This window comes from Myotis brandtii, unplaced genomic scaffold (assembly GCF_000412655.1).
Source record: "Myotis brandtii unplaced genomic scaffold, ASM41265v1 scaffold270, whole genome shotgun sequence".
Classification (NCBI taxonomy): domain Eukaryota; kingdom Metazoa; phylum Chordata; class Mammalia; order Chiroptera; family Vespertilionidae; genus Myotis; species Myotis brandtii.
Window position 1 is genome coordinate 924672 of NW_005360273.1, and position 18931 is coordinate 943602.

General features: G+C 37.2%; 1 protein-coding gene across 1 annotated transcript in view; it reads right to left on the bottom strand.

Moving 5' to 3' along the window:
* Positions 1-18931, bottom strand: part of LOC102263923 (hemicentin-1) — a gene marked incomplete at its 5' end in the record, with an annotated part of 222783 nt that overhangs the window by 172171 nt on the left and 31681 nt on the right. The window contains 5 exons of the mRNA XM_014541442.1: positions 1169-1313; positions 2582-2709; positions 4082-4177; positions 6893-7087; positions 14340-14498. Of these exons, the coding sequence (XP_014396928.1) occupies positions 1169-1313; positions 2582-2709; positions 4082-4177; positions 6893-7087; positions 14340-14498 (723 nt within the window). The remainder of the gene's footprint in view (positions 1-1168; positions 1314-2581; positions 2710-4081; positions 4178-6892; positions 7088-14339; positions 14499-18931) is intronic.

Genomic DNA, 18931 nt, shown 5'->3' on the forward strand with positions numbered 1-18931 from the left:
ATAAACACTCTCCAGGAAATATGTGAACTGATCTTTGAAAATAGTTCAACACAACTATATCCAATTCTCTCTTTCTCTCTCCATATATATGTTTATTTAGACCATAACTAATTTAGTATTATATTAGTATTTCTTCAAAATAATATTTCTTCAAGAATAACTCATATGATATTTGTGAAAATTGGTCTAAGATTGAGACGGTAGAAGGGGCTATTTACAATGAGAAACAGATATTTTTTAAAAGATGCTCTATAAATGTCTAACCATTGCTGTATACCTGAAATTAATACAATACTGTCAACTGTAATTAAATAAATTTAAAATTATTTTTAAAAAGATGATCATTTTAAAAGAAGATGGTCTGCAGCCACTGAAAATTTCAATAGACCAAGCAAAACTTGGAAATTACTGCATTCTCCAATTTATGTCCTGAAAAAAAGATTGAATTATCCACTTAAATGTTCTGTGATACTTTCATCTGTGTACACAGAACTCTTTTGTAATACCACACTTTACGAAAAGCAATGTTGCAAAGTCTTTAAAGGGAATAGATTAAAAAAAAAAGTTAGGATAGTATCTTAAACTATGAAGCTGTCACTTATTTATCGAGATGTAAAAACTTGGTAAATGTTAGTCATGAAGGGAAAAAGCTAGCTTCTGGATTTTCTTACTTGTGACTGTTAGTTAACATGCAAAAATAAAAGATTGTTTGGAGCACATCGGTGACCTTTAGAAAAGCTGAGGTCATTTCTAGCTAACACACAAAGGAGTCATTAGTAAGGACATCCATGTTTCACAATCCAAAAAGAAAAGGCGATTTAGATAGTACGATAAATTCAGCTTGCCTGAAATTAAAATGTATTTTTAAACATAACTCTTTGAGAACTGAGTTCACTTTTATCAATTAAGAAACCTCTTTCAAAAGCCCATGCCAGACTCAGCTAGGCGAATCTCAATAATGTCTTTCTGTGTATATAGGAAAGGATAATCTGGAAACAGACTGAACCATGTAAATATTATTCAACACATAAAGCTTCTTTATTAACAATGACAATCAGGAAAGAGATCTACTTGTTTTAACCAGAGGAACAGAATTCTTTGACTAGTAACTATATGAACCCAGCTTCGACCGTGGCTTGGAAAGAAGGACAAAGGGTGTGTCTCTTACCATGCACATCCACAGTGGTTGTTTTGTTAATGGTTCCAGCAACGTTACTGGCCACACAAGTATATTCACCTCCATCCTGAAGGCGAACTCTTTCAATATGGAGACTCCCATCACTGCGTACGGTGATGTAAGGATTTTGGACCAACTTAAAGAAAAAAAAAGCCATTTTTAATTAAAAAGGCAATGTTGCCTAAGCCAAAATGGAATCTGCTTTTTTTTCAATTGGGTCATTAAATGTCTTATAAACTAGCAAAATATTCTAACATCCTTAAGTGAAAAACGCAGAGCAAAAATGTTACCAAGGGTAGTGTCAATTGTATGTCATGCTGATAAGCCACCAAACATGATACCAACTAACATCTGTGAGGGCTGTGCACACACTGGAAAAAGGAGGGGAAAAACAGGGATGCTGCTTGTTTGTTGTTTCTGTAATTTTTATTATTACTCAGGACCCACATTTCCTTCGTATTTTTACTTTTGGATTAACTTGTTCTTTTGCAAGAAGTCCTTATGATCACTTGCAAGCCATTCGATATTTTTATTTCGGCCAATAGGCACTTATTCAGTGGGCACTTGCTCTCGACACCCACCCTTTTTCAGTGACAGCTGCAAATATTAAAGGACCATGTATGAGACGGGAAGAGTGTCCCCTCCTTCCTCTGTAGCATTTATGCATTTTGCGTCATCCCAGGAGACCCTGGTCCTCAAAGAGTATCACCCTATGTTATGGGGGTATTTCTTATGGATTGAGATATACTCATTTTCTCAGGTTTGTATGCAAATATAAACCTAGTCCGTGGGCTCAATTCACTTCTGATTGGTACTTCAAGAAGAGAGTGAGTCTAACTGCTCTGGAAAATGGAAGAAAAATGCTAGGAACTAGGTGGAAGTGTATTGCCATAGATAGCATGTTACAGAAGAAATCCACAGAAATGAGAAAAATCTTTCATATCCTTTCACAATTAAAAGGTGAACCCTAAAAAACAATGACACAAAATAAGATTCCCACTTTAAAATTGTTCACAATATAAGACACAACGTTTAAAGTTAATAATAAAGATTAATATCTAAAATGGAAGAATTTTATGAGAATATTAACACTTCATTGTCTTGCAAAGAAGTATATGAAAATAACTTCATACTTGTTTCAGTTTTTACAAATTCTGAAAAGAATGTATTTTATTAAATTCAATGCAAAATTATAAAAATTACACTATTGACTATTTCTCCATCTTACTAATTGCAAAGTCATATGAATTACATAAACATGTTAATACTGAAGAAAAGTTTTGGTGCACTTACAATATATATATTTTTAGCATGTTTATCAAATTGAAATTGCAATGGTTGGACTACATTGCCTCTTACTCAGGAAAATTAGAAGGTGAGTGCATGCGTTTAAAATGTTCTTACCGTGGCTGAATTCTTAATCCACCGGCGTTCTGGAATGGGATTCCCAGCCAATAGAGCACAAGGCAAAGTAAGCTGCTGTCCTTCGATTACACTGGTCACTGAAGGGCTGATTCCAATGAGGGGAGCAACTGAGGCAGAGAGAGCACAGGCGCTAAGGACTCTATGTCAGCCAAAGGAAGACAAACTCTTTCATAGGCCAATATGCCTACTCAGTAAGATATCTTAAAAATAACTTTTCAGGAACAAAAATTTAAACATGTAAATGGATATGAACTGGAAAATAGAGATAAAGGGCCCTTCTAAGCTAAGAGAATGGCAAGAGGACAGGTATTAGTATAAGTAAGAAAGTAAAATAGAATACACCTATGGCATGGGAGGCCAGAAAGGTCAAGCTAAGAAATTGGCAGAGTATTCAACAGACAGATGGAGAGTGGCTGAAAGCATTTATAAATAGAAAAGAGGAATCACCAGAACCATTTTCAGGAAATACTAATCTGTTTCTATTTTGTTTGCTTGTTTAGTATGTCCATTAGATTCCACATAGAGGAGAAATCCCATGGCTTGTGTCTTTCTGACATTTCACTTAGCACAATACTCTCCAGGTCAATCCATGCTGTCGCAAAAGATAAGATTTCCTTCTGAAAACCATGAAGAGGACTTATTGGAGAAGGGAAAACTTATTGGAAAAGGGATGAGATTGGTGAGGGGACTCAAATAAAATGAGGGGACTCCCTGAGATGGCATGGTAAAGAAGTATTGTAAAGTATTGTAAAGATGTACTTTTCTAGAAATCAATGAGTAAATCTGACATAAGTCAAAGCAAAATCCATAAGAGATTCTACTTGGAAATTTTAAGTACATGTAGATGAATAAAGGGAGATTCACAAAGAAAAATTTATGAAAGTGTATGGATGAGGAGCAGGCTCTGACAGATTTAAAAATCACACTAACTACAATGAAAACAATGTAGAACTTGTGCATAAATAGAGTCCCAAGGAATAAAGTAGGATACAAATTCAGCATGTGACCAAATGGGCATTTTAATCAGTGGGAAGAGAGTATTCAATAAAAAATTGAAACACATGTCTTAATACTTAGAAATCTACTATATTATATTCTTACTTTATATCATACACAAAAATAACTCCATGTGAGATAAAGTAATAAATCTGTAAAAGGTAAACAAAAAGAACACCACTGCTCTCATATGTGTGTGCATGTGTATGTGTGTTTATATTTAGACTTAGATCAATTTATTGAGATTGACTTTCATTTCTTCACATGAAAGATGAGGAGCTTGGAGCAGATGATCACTAAAACTCTTTTTAGTTCTAACATCTTATGAAATATGAAATACAGTGGGGGAGGGAAGGTTAATCTAGTAATCAGATATTCACCTGTTTCTCTAAAATATAAAAATGGTACAGGCAAGAGATGATGTAGCAAATGAAGTCTGATGGTTTGGAAGAGTGTGGTGTCTAAGCAGTTAATGGATCTTACCGAGTCCTGTCACTGTTATTGTTGTCTGGGACTGGATCTTTCCAAAGTGGTTTTCAGCTTCACAGATGTAGGTTCCTTTATCACTTGCCCATAAGTCTAAAAATAAGAGATCATTTACTCATTCGACACCATCCCTGGAGCATCAGTTATGTGCTATGCACAGTGCTGAGAGCTGTGGGTGGATAATATGCTACTGCCTTCTGGTAGTTCCCATTCTAGGGGAGGAGGCATACACAGCAGCCAACACTCACACAACAGCGTGATACATGCTGTAATATGAGTTCCAAACGAGCTGTGGGAACAGAGAGGGGAGTGACTGATGATGGCAAGGGGGGGGCGAGTTAAGAAAGGCTTAACAGAGTTGTACCTTAAACAGCAGGTAGAGTAGAGGGAGGGCAGTCCAAACTCAATGGGCTGCAAAGGCAAAAACACGACTTAAAAAATTAAGGTCTATTCAAAGAATGGGAAACTGCACCACCTCCCTGGGGGCAGTCTGGAGGTTGCAGGAGAGATTTCTTTAGTCGGCCCAATGAATAAAGGAGTCGGTTGGCATTTAGTGGTCAAACACTAGGGAGCTAATGCATGGAGTAGATTCACAAAAGGAATAATTATCCCAAGTTCAGCAAGACTTCTGAAGGTCCAACAGGAAACTCATGGATTTGAAGACTTTGTTTATAATTATAGCCTAAGCCTACAACCTAATTCTGGGTAAGTAGGAGGAAGAAGGTACTTTAGCAAGAATTACCCTCCATTTGAAGAAATCACTTCACCAGTTTGGAGTTGCTGAGTCATCAACCCCATACTCCTGTATCAGTCTACATTTAAGCTGTCAAATTCATGGTGATGTACATAAATGTGTATGCATACGGTATAAATGTTACCAGCATATTCACATAGTAATTGAAATACCTATCATTATAATAAAATTACTTTCCTTTATTTTCCTTTGTGCTACATTTTGGATATTAAAATTATTTTTATAATGTAGGAGAGATCAAATATATGGAATTTTTCAGGATAATGAAAGGGATATTACAAAAGATTTTTAATTAGAAGGGTTTTGGGGGACTAGGGTGAGGACCCCTGGGTTATAGGTTGTGTGGATACAGTCAGGAAACTGAACCTGAAGAGGTAGCTGGTGACTTATAAAGAGTGTGGTTTTGTCTTGTGAGCAATAGGGGAGGCAAGAGAAGATTTTAAGTAGGGGGAATGACTGTCATCTTTGTAAGGATCACGAATGAAATAAGCACAGCTTAATTGATTGATAAGGTTTTGACAGAGAACAAGGTAGCTTTCCATTATTAATAGCTCCACCACCTCTCAAGTAAAGAACAGTGACAACAATCCTATTCCTCTGTTAACCAGAAGCATATTGACTGCAGAACAGCATTTGGGAAACTCAGGCCATGCCCATTCTCAACAACAGCAAACCTTCATGTGCAAAGGACAATACAGCAAATCGCTGGTTAATAAAGCACACATTGCTCCTAAGCAAGGTATTTTTTATATTATCAACTCTTGGACTAATTTGTACAGAAATACCACATACTACTGAGAACTAAGTTTCTAATCACTAGTTTCCTGCCCGATGATTTAATTTGGACAAATGGGAACTCACTGGTCAATACATTGCCCTCTTTTATTCTCCCTGTTCTTTCACCTCCTCTAATTGACTTGTTTACAGGTCTAATTTGTTTCCCTCTGGACTGCCTCTCATCCCACCATCACCCTACCTGCATCACTATGTGAGCCTCATCCCTCTCTCTCATCTCTCCTCCTATCCTGCACAGTTTTTCTGAAACAGTATTTTCTTGCCTATGAAGATCGGGGCGGGGTCGGGGGAGGGGTGGGGGGGGCTCTCTTTTCAATCTCATTAAAGGCATTTTTTCACCTGCACATTTCAGGTCCTGCACAATGTGACCCAACCCAGTGCGCATCTCTCGGTAGGCACTTCCGTGGCCATCCACTCAGATAGTGGATTGTAAAATGCCTAGGTTAGGGACCCTATATTTGAGGTTTGTCTTCACCACAGAGCCTAGTACAGAGCAGAACACTTAAGCACTTGTAATTAGACAGTTGTACTTGTATTTGAAAGTTCAAGTGGCTAATGTACATTTAAGATTGGTACTAACCCTGGAAATCAATTATTGGAGGCTTGATACAAAATACTCAAAACATGCAATTACTTTTTAAAAAACCACTTGATCATCTAAATGTTGTTACTCCTGTGGGACCACTATCCAAATAGTCTATTTTAGAAAGTACACAGTGTTTATAAATATCAGAATGCTTAATAGTTTACAGATAGATCTTTTGTATGTTGAAGTATTTGACATTTTATTTTAATCTTTTGCTCCAGGTAGATATAGCTTTTAATCAAGAAGTTTCCATAGGGTATAGGATCCCTATGCATGTGGTTATGTATTTTTTTGGCCAAAATAATTAACATTCACTAACTACCAGTAATATTTTACCTTTCTCTACAATAGCTGCTCCGGGAGTCAATAAAATGTGATCACTTATCCACCCAGAGACCCAGGTGGCTCTATTTGCAATAGGGAACAACAAGTTATGTGGAAGTCAGATTGCTTCTTGAGCCTTTCTGATATGACATACATTTAAATAATATAATTCATTTATGACAATTCCCAAATATAAGAGTCCAATGCTAGCTTAAAGTAAAATGCAACCAACACCATTGGGTTGGCAAGATTAATTCACTATTTTAAACTTAGCAACACCTATGCATAGAACATGAATATATAATCTGTATGTACATACTTGAATAAAAATATATTTCCTTTAACCTACTTGAAATAAAGAGAGCTCCTGTTCTTAGTTGGCTGATGGAACTCACTGAAAGGGGTCTTGAGAAGATCGGCATGTTGTCTAATCTTCGCCACTTAACCTTTGGTGCTGGATAGCCCTGGACATAGCAAGGTAAAGTCACATTTGAACCGATTTCCATAGACACGTCAGCCGGTTCTTGTATGAAAACTGGAGGTGCTAGAAGATATTTAGAACAACAACAACAACAAAGGTCATTGGGATAGTACGCAGGCACATTAAATATAAAAATTTAATTATTAAACTGTCAACACAGTGAATGTGAATCAAACCACTGTTCATAAGTTATGAAGTTACCATTTTAATATTCCTGTCTGCTATTGAAATAGCAGATGTTTCTTTTTCCTCTATAAATGAAAAGGCCCCAAGAACTTCAACTACCTATTTAAAGTGATGATGAAGAGTGAGAATTTAAGTCAAAATTATTTCTGACTCCTTTTAGTGAACTTAATTTATAGCAGAGTTCATTCTTCAACAGATCATTATATAACAAGCTAACAGGATTTAATCCCAAATCATATCCATTCTATGTCACATTCTTTCTTTTCAACTATTTTTTTTTCACATTTTTGGGTTAAAGACATTTAAGCTTGAGAATTAATAATACAAATTAAAGTAACTGATCATAGTATTTGATAAAGTAAAGAGTGCTTAAAATTTAAGAGTTAAGAGATGACTCAGAAATTATAAAAGTATAGATAAGAAGGCTATAATTATCTACATAACTCAGGTAACCACATAAGCCTGAAGGGAGAATTGGAAACATGTCAGGCACACCTTGGAAAACACCAGAATGTAATATAGTAAGGATGCTAAGCCTGAATAGTTGAGGCTCTCAGTATGTCCTCCAGAACTATGAGCAATGATGTTTGAAACACCAGGCAAGGAGAAATATATACGATACTGTGATACTATTGGAGGTAACTCATGAAACCTGATCATGTAGGACTCTAAGAGGTACCTCTCCTTTATAACGTCAAGGTTAAATATTCATTAGGAATTACAATAACTTTCACTTACAGGGCCAGGGATGGGTGTTGAGTGATGTCCATTAATTATCTCATTTAATCTTCACAATATATGAGCTAGGTACTCTTATTCTTATTTATAGATGAAGAAACTGAGACACAGACAGTTAATTTGCTAAGAGTCAGATGGAGTCGAACACTGGAGCTAGGATTGAAAACCAGGTTGATCCGACTTCAGAGTTGAAATTCTTTGTCATGCTATCGGCCTCTCCTTTTCTATGGGTTCTTAAAATTGCTCATAGTTACTAGTAAGCTGTTTAGCAGGCTAATTAAAATAAAAAAGGTACAGAGATCACATCACCTCTTTCCTTCCCAAAGGGAAGTCTGGGACTGGGATGTACGTTTGTCTTCCGAGCAGCACTAATTCTTTATTGGCCTGGGATAAAGAACCTTCTCTAAATTTGCAGCCTCATCTCCCATAAGGTTCCTACACAAATCCTATTCTCTGGACAATCAGAACTCTTCACTCTTCTCCAAACAAGGACTGACCTTTCTCATAGGGGTGCCTGTGTTACTTGCCATCCCTTTCAAATGCAATGTCTGCCTTTGATCTTGGCTCTTGAAATATTGACAGTTCTTTAATCCAGTCCAAAAGGCCCCTCCTCAGTGCCATCTCTTACCATCCAAATGAATATAATTCTTCCCTCTTGAGGTTTTAGAGAACTCATTCTGTACCACTCATGGCAATGGCCATATTCATCCTTTTATTAGATTATACATTTGATTTCCCCTTCAGGGTTTATTTTTGCAACCCTATTTTTATCTTTCATAGCAACTAACACAGAACTATGTGCATTATATATGGCCGCCAGGTCTTTGTGAATGATTCAAACAATATTAAAACACTTTAACAAGAATTATGTGTTTGTGTATGTGTATATGATGATAATAACAACCTTGATCCAGTGCATTTTAACTTGCATTTCTCAAGAAAAATGACAATTTCAGAAACCCTATTTGTTCACAGAACCTAAAGAAAATAAAATTAAGTTAAATACCACAGTTGAGTAATGTGTTTTTAAAAATTAGCAGCAGTGTATCTGTTTAAATTTTTTTAATATGGTTTTTTAAATTGATTTAAGAGAGGAAGGGAGAGGGAGAGATAGAAACATCAATGATGAGAGAGAATCATTGATCTGTTGCTTCCTGCACACCCCTTACTGGGAGTCGATTCCGCAACCCAAGCATGTGTTGATCCATGAACCAGAAGGTCAAGGTCTGACCAGGAATGGAACCTTGACCTTCTGGTTCATGGATCAACACTCAACCACTGAGCCACACTGACCAGGCTAGACTTTTCTTAATCCATCTACATGGGAATTTGGTTTATAAAAAGAATAGGCAAAATAAAAATATTTTAAAAATAGTTTCTAAATTAACTCATTGTTTGCTTATTCTAGGTGTATAAGGCCTAATTACTTTTCTCTGGAGTGATAGCAGTCAATTATTCTAGAGGTAGTTGCTTTTCTGAAAAACAGAGATTAAATGTAAAAGTCTCAGGATGTGTTAGGCTCAGAGTGGGCGTAGCTGAATGTGGAGATGGGATGGAAAACAAATTCCAGAAGAACAAAAAGATATGCAAAAGCCTGGGATCAACCAAGTCCTTGGGAGGAAATCAAGCTTGCCTGACACAAGAGAACAGAGCCATCAGTGGAAATGGAGACAAATTAGAATTTTCAGAACTAAGAAAGCCAAAACAAACTGGAATATAAATGCGTAAGTGGAGCTCAAGCTGTGCCCATAAAACTCAATTAAGACAGGAGAAGTCATCTGGGGAGAAGCAGCTTCGGAAACAGTGTCAGGTACAAGACAAGCACTAGGTCAGGGAATAACATACCGGTAGCAGAAAACAAGGCAAATGAGAGAACCAGGCGCTAACCAGGTAAGCAGCCAACACAGCATCAGTGACAAGTGAAGCTCAAAAATTAAACAACTCCAACCTCAGGCCAAGAAGCCGCCTAAATACTTCCTACTCCTGAGTGTGGCCAATTTGGACTCCAAGTGAATAACTTTGGGTGGATGGGAAACAGATTAAGAAACAGGGGAAAGGGAGCAGAAGTGATTGTACTACAAATACTGGACTTGCTCCGAGGAGGCTGCGCAGCTTAGAGAAGTTACAGCCCACTCGGTGGTTTCAAATGGCAGTTCCACTACTTTTTAGTCTGTAAACTTGGAAAATGACTTTACCTCCCCCAGTCTAAATTTCTCCATAAACAAAAGGGGAGAGTAGCATTTCTTATCCCAGGTTGTTAAAAGAGAGAATGTTTATTAATCATTTAGCAAGTAGTTACACCCAAATAGTAATGACCTTTGGTCATAAATATTGTAGAGTTCATTTATGAAATCATAGTTGTGGAGTTTAATGTATCTATTGTTAATTTCGACTTTGGCTACGGCATATAGAGTCTGGCAGGATTATATTGAATCCTCTGTGGTCCCTGAAATATTTGTGTATAGATACCTTGACAATTGCTCAGGGTTGATGCACGTAGAGCTTTGTCACCTACTGATAGATATCTGTGTGCACACATTATTGTGAAAATATAGAAGTTACAGACAAATTGACCATCTTGCTCTAAAACTTATTCCTTAAAGTGATTCTGGTTCCTTCAGCGATAATTAATCTCCGCTATGGCAACTCTTGCGTCATTATTAGTCAAACAGAGATTTTTCTTGCCTAACATGGCTGAACACACTGTTTTGTTTCTACCAAACCACAAAAAATGAAACCACAGTCTACGATGCAAACCCTGTGTGGTGTGGAATGCTGCAAATGAAATCACTGCCAGGCCAGCTTTGTGTTTGATGTGGCCAATCTTCTTTTCTTCCAAACGACTTCACAATCCACTACCTCTCTTTCAAACGCATGAAAAGCACTGGTAACTTTCCCCGTTGACCTGAAATGTCCACAACTTAAAGCCATATAATGAGAAATACAAAAAAGGAGACTCACTACAATAAGCTAGAACTTAAGAATAATATTAAACAGTCTTTTTAAAATAATATAAAGTAAAAAATTGTTGATGTCGTATAATTGATGTGCAGTAATAGGCCCACAAAGACAATCTGAAAACACAATTACATGACATGGATAAAAGCATGTTTTTCTTCTTAAGTCATAAGCTACTGAGCTCTATGCCCAATCGTTTTGGAACTCAAATGAATAATTTTATGCACTAATAATATTAGTACTTAACTTGTCTCAAGACTTCAAAAAAAATTAGTGAAAACAATGACTTTCATATTAAAAGCCCAATGTTTAATCTTAAATACTATGCCACTGTTATATATGCATTTCTTTAATATTTTCCAAGACTCAAAGAATCCAAATGACCACTCAGGTTATGAAGTTAATATTCACCTATTGCTCTATGTCCCATTAAGCAGCTTCAAAGAACAGCAGTAACCACTGATATGCTAGATGCACATGGGAAATGATGTCTCATTTCATCTTTACAACCAACCCATCAGGTAGGTACTACTAAATGCCAGACAGAAATCCAGTTTCCAGAGTCCATTCTCTTAGCCACGATATAACATTCTGGAGAAATTTTGCTGTTGTTTTTGTTGTTTGTTTGCTTTTAACTCTAATAGTGCTAACCACAACCGCCACCGTGACTGTAATTTGCACCAGATCTTGACAGAAACATCCTGTATCTCCTAGGATACGGAACAGTAGTTTTATGTGGATAATCAAACTGTGTAAGCCAGAACAATCAGGACTTCAATGGTGAATGAGGAAACAGTTCAGGCATGACAGAAACATGAGGGGCTGACTTTAATATTACTTGACAATTTTAACAATAATTAAGGTTACAGTAAGTAAATAATTGAGTTTATGTTAGTGGTTTCATCGGAACAGTTGATGAAATAATAGTTGAGAAAGCCACTGACTTAGAAAGGGGCATCTTGAATATGAGTGAAGATTAAAAAAAATTCAGTTTAAGGAATAAAGGATACATACAAAACATTCCTTAGGATGTTTTCTAATCCAACACAAGTCGCTCCAGCAGACAGCCCTGATCCTTATACGGTTTATCGCTACCCAGAAGAGAGAACCTGGGGAAGTCCAGAAGCTAAAAAGATTATCAAGAAGGAAGTAGGTAAGCAAAGTAACATGTGTTAGATATTTAATTTTCTATCTTGGAGGAGGATGAGCGGGTCCTTCCCTTTTTTGCTGGGAAAATTACTGAGGCTCTTTCCTTCTTCCTCTAGAGCTAGTTAACTCTAAAAGAATGTTGTCTGCCAGGAGAAGAGAGAAATAGAACTAGAACATGTAGAGCATTGAAATGTACTTAGTAGATCTCTTGAAAACAAGAATTCTGTACCTAGTGACCTTCCTCATTTGGACCTTACATTTATTTTTTTAAATATATTTTTATTGATTTTTAGAGAGAGAGGCACATCAATCTTGCATGCCCCCTACTGGGAATCGAGCTGGCAACCTGGGCATGTGCCCTGATCCTGAAGGGAATAGAACCAGCAACCTTTGGTGCACAGAACGACAGCACAACCAACTGAGACACACCGGCCAGGGCTGGACTTGACATTTCTAAGAGCATTACTTGTGTTTTACACTCTGCCAGTGGATTTAATACCCTCCACCCAGAGATTCCGATCTTATTTGCAAGGCACTTCTCTTCATAACCATAGAGTTTCGTCATGGCTCCATCACATCTTGCTATGCCCTAGGCCAGTGGTCGGCAAACTGCGGCTCGCGAGCCACATGGGGCTCTTTGGCCCCCTGAGTGTGGCTCTTCCACAAAATACCACGTGCAGGTGCGCATGTACAGTGCGATTGAAACTTCGTGGCCCATGCGCAGAAGTCGGTTTTCGGCCTGGGCGAGTCTATTTTGAAGAAGTGGTGTTAGAAGAAGTGGGGGATGGACATATAGAGAGGATGAACGAAAGGAGATAGACGAAACAAGTATACAAGACGAGTGTGGATGGGAGAGTTGGAAGGCGTTAACCTCAGCGAACGTACCTCAATCAGATACGTTCTAGCTTTAGCAAAGGCCAGCTTAGGAATACCCTAATTAAGTTAATAACAATGTACCTACCTATATAGTTTAAGTTTAAAAAATTTGGCTCTCAAAAAAAATATCAATCGTTGTAATGCTGATATTTGGCTCTGTTGACTAATGAGTTTGCCGACCACTGGGCTAGGCAGAGCCCACATGGTCTTTGTGGCCATTCCCAGCTCTGTGGATTCTACTCCAAGGGCATAAGCACCAAGAAGACAGTGTTCACCAGACAGCCTAGGGACAAGGGGACCATAAAAGATCCCAAGAGGAACAATTTGGTTTATATGAAACAAAATATTAAGCTTAGCGGGCCATGATTTTCACTTAAAGACTTAAGCTAGTATAACTAAAATGCTTTATGTTTATTTTATCCTAAAAATGCATTTTCTTTATAGTTCCTAACTTTTGCAAAAACAAACAAACAAACAAAAATAGCTTTGGCATGAAAATCCTGATACATGAATGAAAGTACAACTTAATGAATGTCATATTTTATAAGTCTACATTTGAATTATCTGTTAAAATGAAGCCGCCACATTCTTTTGCATACAAAGCAAGCTCTGTTTTCTTTCAAGTGTTACCACACTGTGTAGAACTTCCCCCCACCCCCCCACCCCCGCCCGCCAAGAAATGTGGATGGAGAGACAAAGGAGGGAGAATGACCTTCTTGAGTAATCTGACCATACTTGTCATGCACATGCTGTATCCTTCACATTGTGATTGACATTTATGTGCAGTTAGTACTTTACTTTATACACTGAGGAGTCATTGCTAGTGGATTTTTTAAAAAGGTAAATGCACCATCTGCTACCTTTGCTGTCATCAACATCTCCAAATTATGTCTAGGGCCAAAGTCTAATTTATGGCCTCCAGATGTTATTACTTAGGAATTTGGTGTCAGAATGAATGATTCTGGATTGGAAAATATTTGGCAGGAGTTGATATACCAAGGAATCCTATAGTCTCTGAAGTCAGACAACCTGGGTTCAATCATTCAGGCTCTCCCTGATAGATATGTCTGTGTGCACACATTATCTCTGTGACCTTAGTCAAGTTGCATAGCCGACTAACGCCTCCATTTCCTTATTTATATATGAAGATAATTAAAGTATCTTCCCCTTAAAATTGTTATGAGTGTTTATGGAGATAAGCTATATAAGTTCTTAGCACAATGCATGGCCCCTAGAAAACACTTGGTAAACTCTAATTACCATTATTATTTTAATAACCTTAAGTGCTAACTCTAATATTGCCTTTCTGAAAAGTATTTCCAGCCAATTGTTTCAAAGTTATGGGCACAGGGAAAAAATAGCAGATCAATTTCAAAACAAGTTTGTTTATTAGAGCAGGGATGCTTACAGCCAACATCCAGAGTTATCTTGCCAGTTGCTCTTCCAGCTTCGTTGACAGCTACACATGTGTAATCACCAGCATCGAGATCCTGAGTTTCTGGAATCTTCAAAAGTCCCACGAGAGGATCAATAATGAGAAAAGTTGAGGGCCTCAGCTCAAGATCCCCTAAGTCAAAACAAAGGGAGAGCATTAAACACTAACATATTTACATAGTTTTCTATTAGTTTGATTTCAAAACTTCTAAAGAAAACAGAATGTAAAGTTTTTAAATACAAGTGTCTGGCACAATGTAGACACTTAAACCATGTTTTTGCAATGAAAGAATGAAGTGTTTCTTGGCACTGAGCTGATTAGTCTGTATAATTCTATGAGCTAACCTATGGCCAAAAATCTGGTCCTGCATGAATTATGTATAAGTATTTCCTACTGCATATGTATCTAAATAAGAACAAACTCTTTGAAGCTACATTGGGGGACTTGGAAAGGATGCCGGCTGTCACATGGCTGTGTTAAGTAAGAAGGGCATGAGGGATGGGAACATGAAGGTGGAAAAAAGATTTCTACCATCTATTCGGCAGGATGAATTTCTGTTACCCAGGAAAGTTCAGTTAGCCATAGGTGTTCTTAGTTTGGTTAATGACCAGGTTTTGGTTTGATAAATGCTACTAGTCAGATTTTGGGTAAGCTGCCTGAGAGGATTCTGAGAGTTAGTAGAGAGGAGCTTGTTGGTAGAAGAATGGATGAGAAACTTCTGACAGTGGCCAAAGAGAGGTACTGTCATATCAATCTCCCAGGACACCTCTGCTAAATCTGTATTATTCAGCAAAGTCCTTTAAGTTGGAGTTATGGGGCTTTTGGAAGAAGCAGGCAGAGGATCCATGTATGGGGGATGGTACTACATACTGAGTTTGACTTCAGTGTGAGGATAGGATGACTCAGGAAAGCTTTTTTATGTCTGAGTTACCTGTATGTGCTGTGTCCCTGCAACACCTCAAGTCCCCTAGAACCCTTCCTGTTTGAAGGCAGGCAATGCCTCAACAAATCTATAAGGTAGGTTAACCCCTCATTTTGCTTCCCCTTCTCCAGGCTGCCTCCTCTCTTAAAAAAGTAATTAACCAGAATGACCAATATCATTAAAAAGTGCCCAGTACTGGGTATTTAATGCCAGCTTAGTGTTTATATATTTAATTTGTTTTTGTAAAGGGTCATATCAAACTCTTTGTGGAAGTACTGAAAACATCCAGGGGATTTTAAGGCCATTGCTCTTTGGGTTTTATAACATGCCCAGCTGTCTGAAAAGATATTTTCCAACATGTCACACAGTAGCCTAGCCATGTGCCCTGGGCCTGAGGCCCATAGAAGTAACTCCCTTAGCTTCTAATGGGCAAAGAAAACCCCCCAACTAGCCATTCTCTGGGACATTATCAAAAAAAACTGCAATCAACAGATTCAGGGCAACAAACAGACAATTCTCTTTTTGTTTTTTTAATTTTGGGAGGAGAAGAGGTCAAAGCAGCCATAAATTTAAAAACACAAAAAAATTACATTAGCAACCGCCAATGCCAAAAATGAAGCATTTTCAGCATTCCAATATTTAAAACCCCAGTCATCCCTTTAAGCTTGCTACTACATACCAGGCGAGAAAGAGAAGCAACTAAAGGCTTGTCTATGTGCCTTTGGGAAATTTTCATAAATAAAAGCAGATGATGTTGACATAAACTTTCTTCCCACTAAGGGAGGATGCAATGTGACCTAGCTGTTCAACAGGAATTAAAATATTTGGACTAAAATGCATTTAGATTTTTGGAATTTACTTCTCCCTTATTTCTTCTGTATATGTCAGAGAACATTACAGGATGAAATAAAGACCTTTTCGCTAATCTCCTTTTTTTTTTTTTCCTTTTCAAAATAACATTCTTTGAAGCTAAAATGCATTTAGATTTTTGGAATTTACTTCTCCCTTATTTCTTCTGTATATGTCAGAGAACATTACAGGATGAAATAAAGACCTTTTCGCTAATCTCCTTTTTTTTTTTTCCTTTTCAAAATAACATTCTTTGAAGAATAGCAGTAATGAAACAAAATACCAAGTAGAAAACATTGGTTAATCAAGTTTGCAGTTTGATCACATTTTAAGAATCTCTCCTTTCTTGATTTCTACTGAAAAATTAGTCACCAAATTATTGAGGAGCCATAGAGAAATACAAAACTTTAATATGTTTAATAGTTCAGAATGTCATACATAGTAACATATAAATTTTCTAGGATTTCACATTAATATTGGGGAGGGGTCTCTTTGCTGTATTTAAAATTTAAATCTGGCCTCTGTGATGTAAAGACTAATAGAGAGATCATTATTCTTAATATAACATCTTTTAAAATAGTTTATGGAAATTAAGTGGTTCTCAAAAATGTTTGTTTCCATGTTTGTCTTAAAAATTATTGGGTATTTCAAAGCATTTAAAAAATATTTACTTGCACTTTATTATATTTACTTGTATTTAGCATCTTAGAAAATGAAACGAGAAAAATTTTAAGTATATGAATATATTTTATAATGACAAACGCATGGCATTTTGATATAATGACCGTATTTTATGAAAAAATAATTGTACTTCCCCAAACAAGAGAAATTTCATGAGAAAAGTGGCATTCTTTCACCTTTTTGCAAATCTCTAGAATAATCTATTTTATTAAAAAAGGAGCTGAGTGTTCAAATTTGCTTCTGCATTCACTTTACTGGATGTCACATGTCACAAATTCCCCCCAAAACTCTACTATAAATCTTGAGACAACAAGTGTGAAAAAGACAACATCTGAGTATTACTAGGAAAATAATTTTGATCTTGTGGATTCCCTGCAAAGGACTGTGGGGAATCTGCAGGGATTTGTGACCAACTCGACTTTAAGAACCACTGATTTTAGCAGAGATATCCTTTATATAACATTGTAACAGTGTCCCCAATTCTCCTTTGAACCCACTTTATGTTGCTCATTTCTAAACATGAAAAATCTAAAGTTTTGCTGGCCATTTGTACTTATGAAATTCCATTTCTCTGAGGGTCTGAATGGAATACAATTTATTAATAAATGGTGGCTGCCGGGGGCTGGGTGTGGGCAGGGAAAATGGGTGTAAAGTTTCAATTAGACAAGATGAGTAAGTTCTAGACACAGTGCCTGTAGTTAACAATACTGTATTGTACACTTACAAATGTATTAAGAAGGTAGATCTCATGTTGTGTTCTTATAATAACTAACTAACTAAACAAATAACCCAACCACCAACTCTGTTCAACCAGAATTGCCTGAAAAGAAGGTACGAAGAAAACGTATTCTTCTGATTAGGGTGATAACCCTTCTTCACCCCTGGGGTTTCCATCAGGTAGGATTTTCCTAAGCTTCCCCTGCAGAGGTGAGAGGAAGGTCCAGTTGCCTCCTCCCCCTTTCTCTTTGGAGCAGTCTGCATGGAGTAGAGCCTGGTCTCTAGCTTTGCTCCTGATGAACAGACTGTGCTTATGAGTAAGCATTAAAGTAAGTTGGCCGAGCCTGGGCTGCAGGGCCACTCTGCATGTTGTCCATGAACACTGGCCCTCCACTATGGTCTGTCAGCATCTAATGCACATCTTCTAGTTCATAACTTAGAGCAATGGGATATTATTTCTGGGCCCATTAAGCTCCAACATCTATGACTGAGAGAAGAAACTGATAGGTAGTCAACTCTAGAATCTTCCATGTGGTAGCTGCAAGGCTCCCTAAGTCCTCCTTTAGTTTCCAAACCATTTGTGGGACCCAGGCTGACACGAAGAGTAAGTTATACAGGAAAGTTGCCTCAGTTTGGGAGAATAAACGACTTTCTTCGTGACTGCTATCTACGGGCAGGGAAATCAGCAGGCTCCATTACCCTTTAAATTTTTTATTTTATTATACATTACTAACTGACATATAAAAAAGAAGTACTGCCTCCATAACACATATTTTGTATCCATTTAATTATGATGTAAACTTGAAATTGATTTCTAATTCCTTTATAATTCAAAGGTTTAAGTATTTTAAATAAGTAAAATTAGTTCATATTAACGGAAATTAACCTAAGAAACAAATCCAGAAATGCTTCCTTATCAGAGAACACATAAAGACTAAAAATCGTTTAACATGGAAAACCATGAAAATGGTATCATCTCCCAGTTTCCCTCCCTGTTTTTGACTTGTGTTGTTTAAAAGTGTTTGTTTGCGACACAAAGCCTTCCTTTTCCACCTCATGTTCCCCAAGCATTTGAACCCGAGGTGAATTATTAATTCTGTGATTATGACATCAACCTGTTGCTATGGAAATGTCTGTGATTTAACAAACAGAATCATAACAATAGTGCTTTGTACTATTTAGCATTTTTCATCTGAAGATTAAAAAGTATTTTGAAAACAGTATCTGAATAATCCTAGCAACCTCCCTGTTAGGGTGTTTGTGGGAATTTTTCTTTCTCATGAATTGGAAGAACTGAGACAGAAACAGAAGCAGAATGTTTTACACAGATACACTCTGTCAGCATCTGAGCCTGGACCGGGGCCCACGTGTATTCCCACTAAGGGCAAGCAGCACA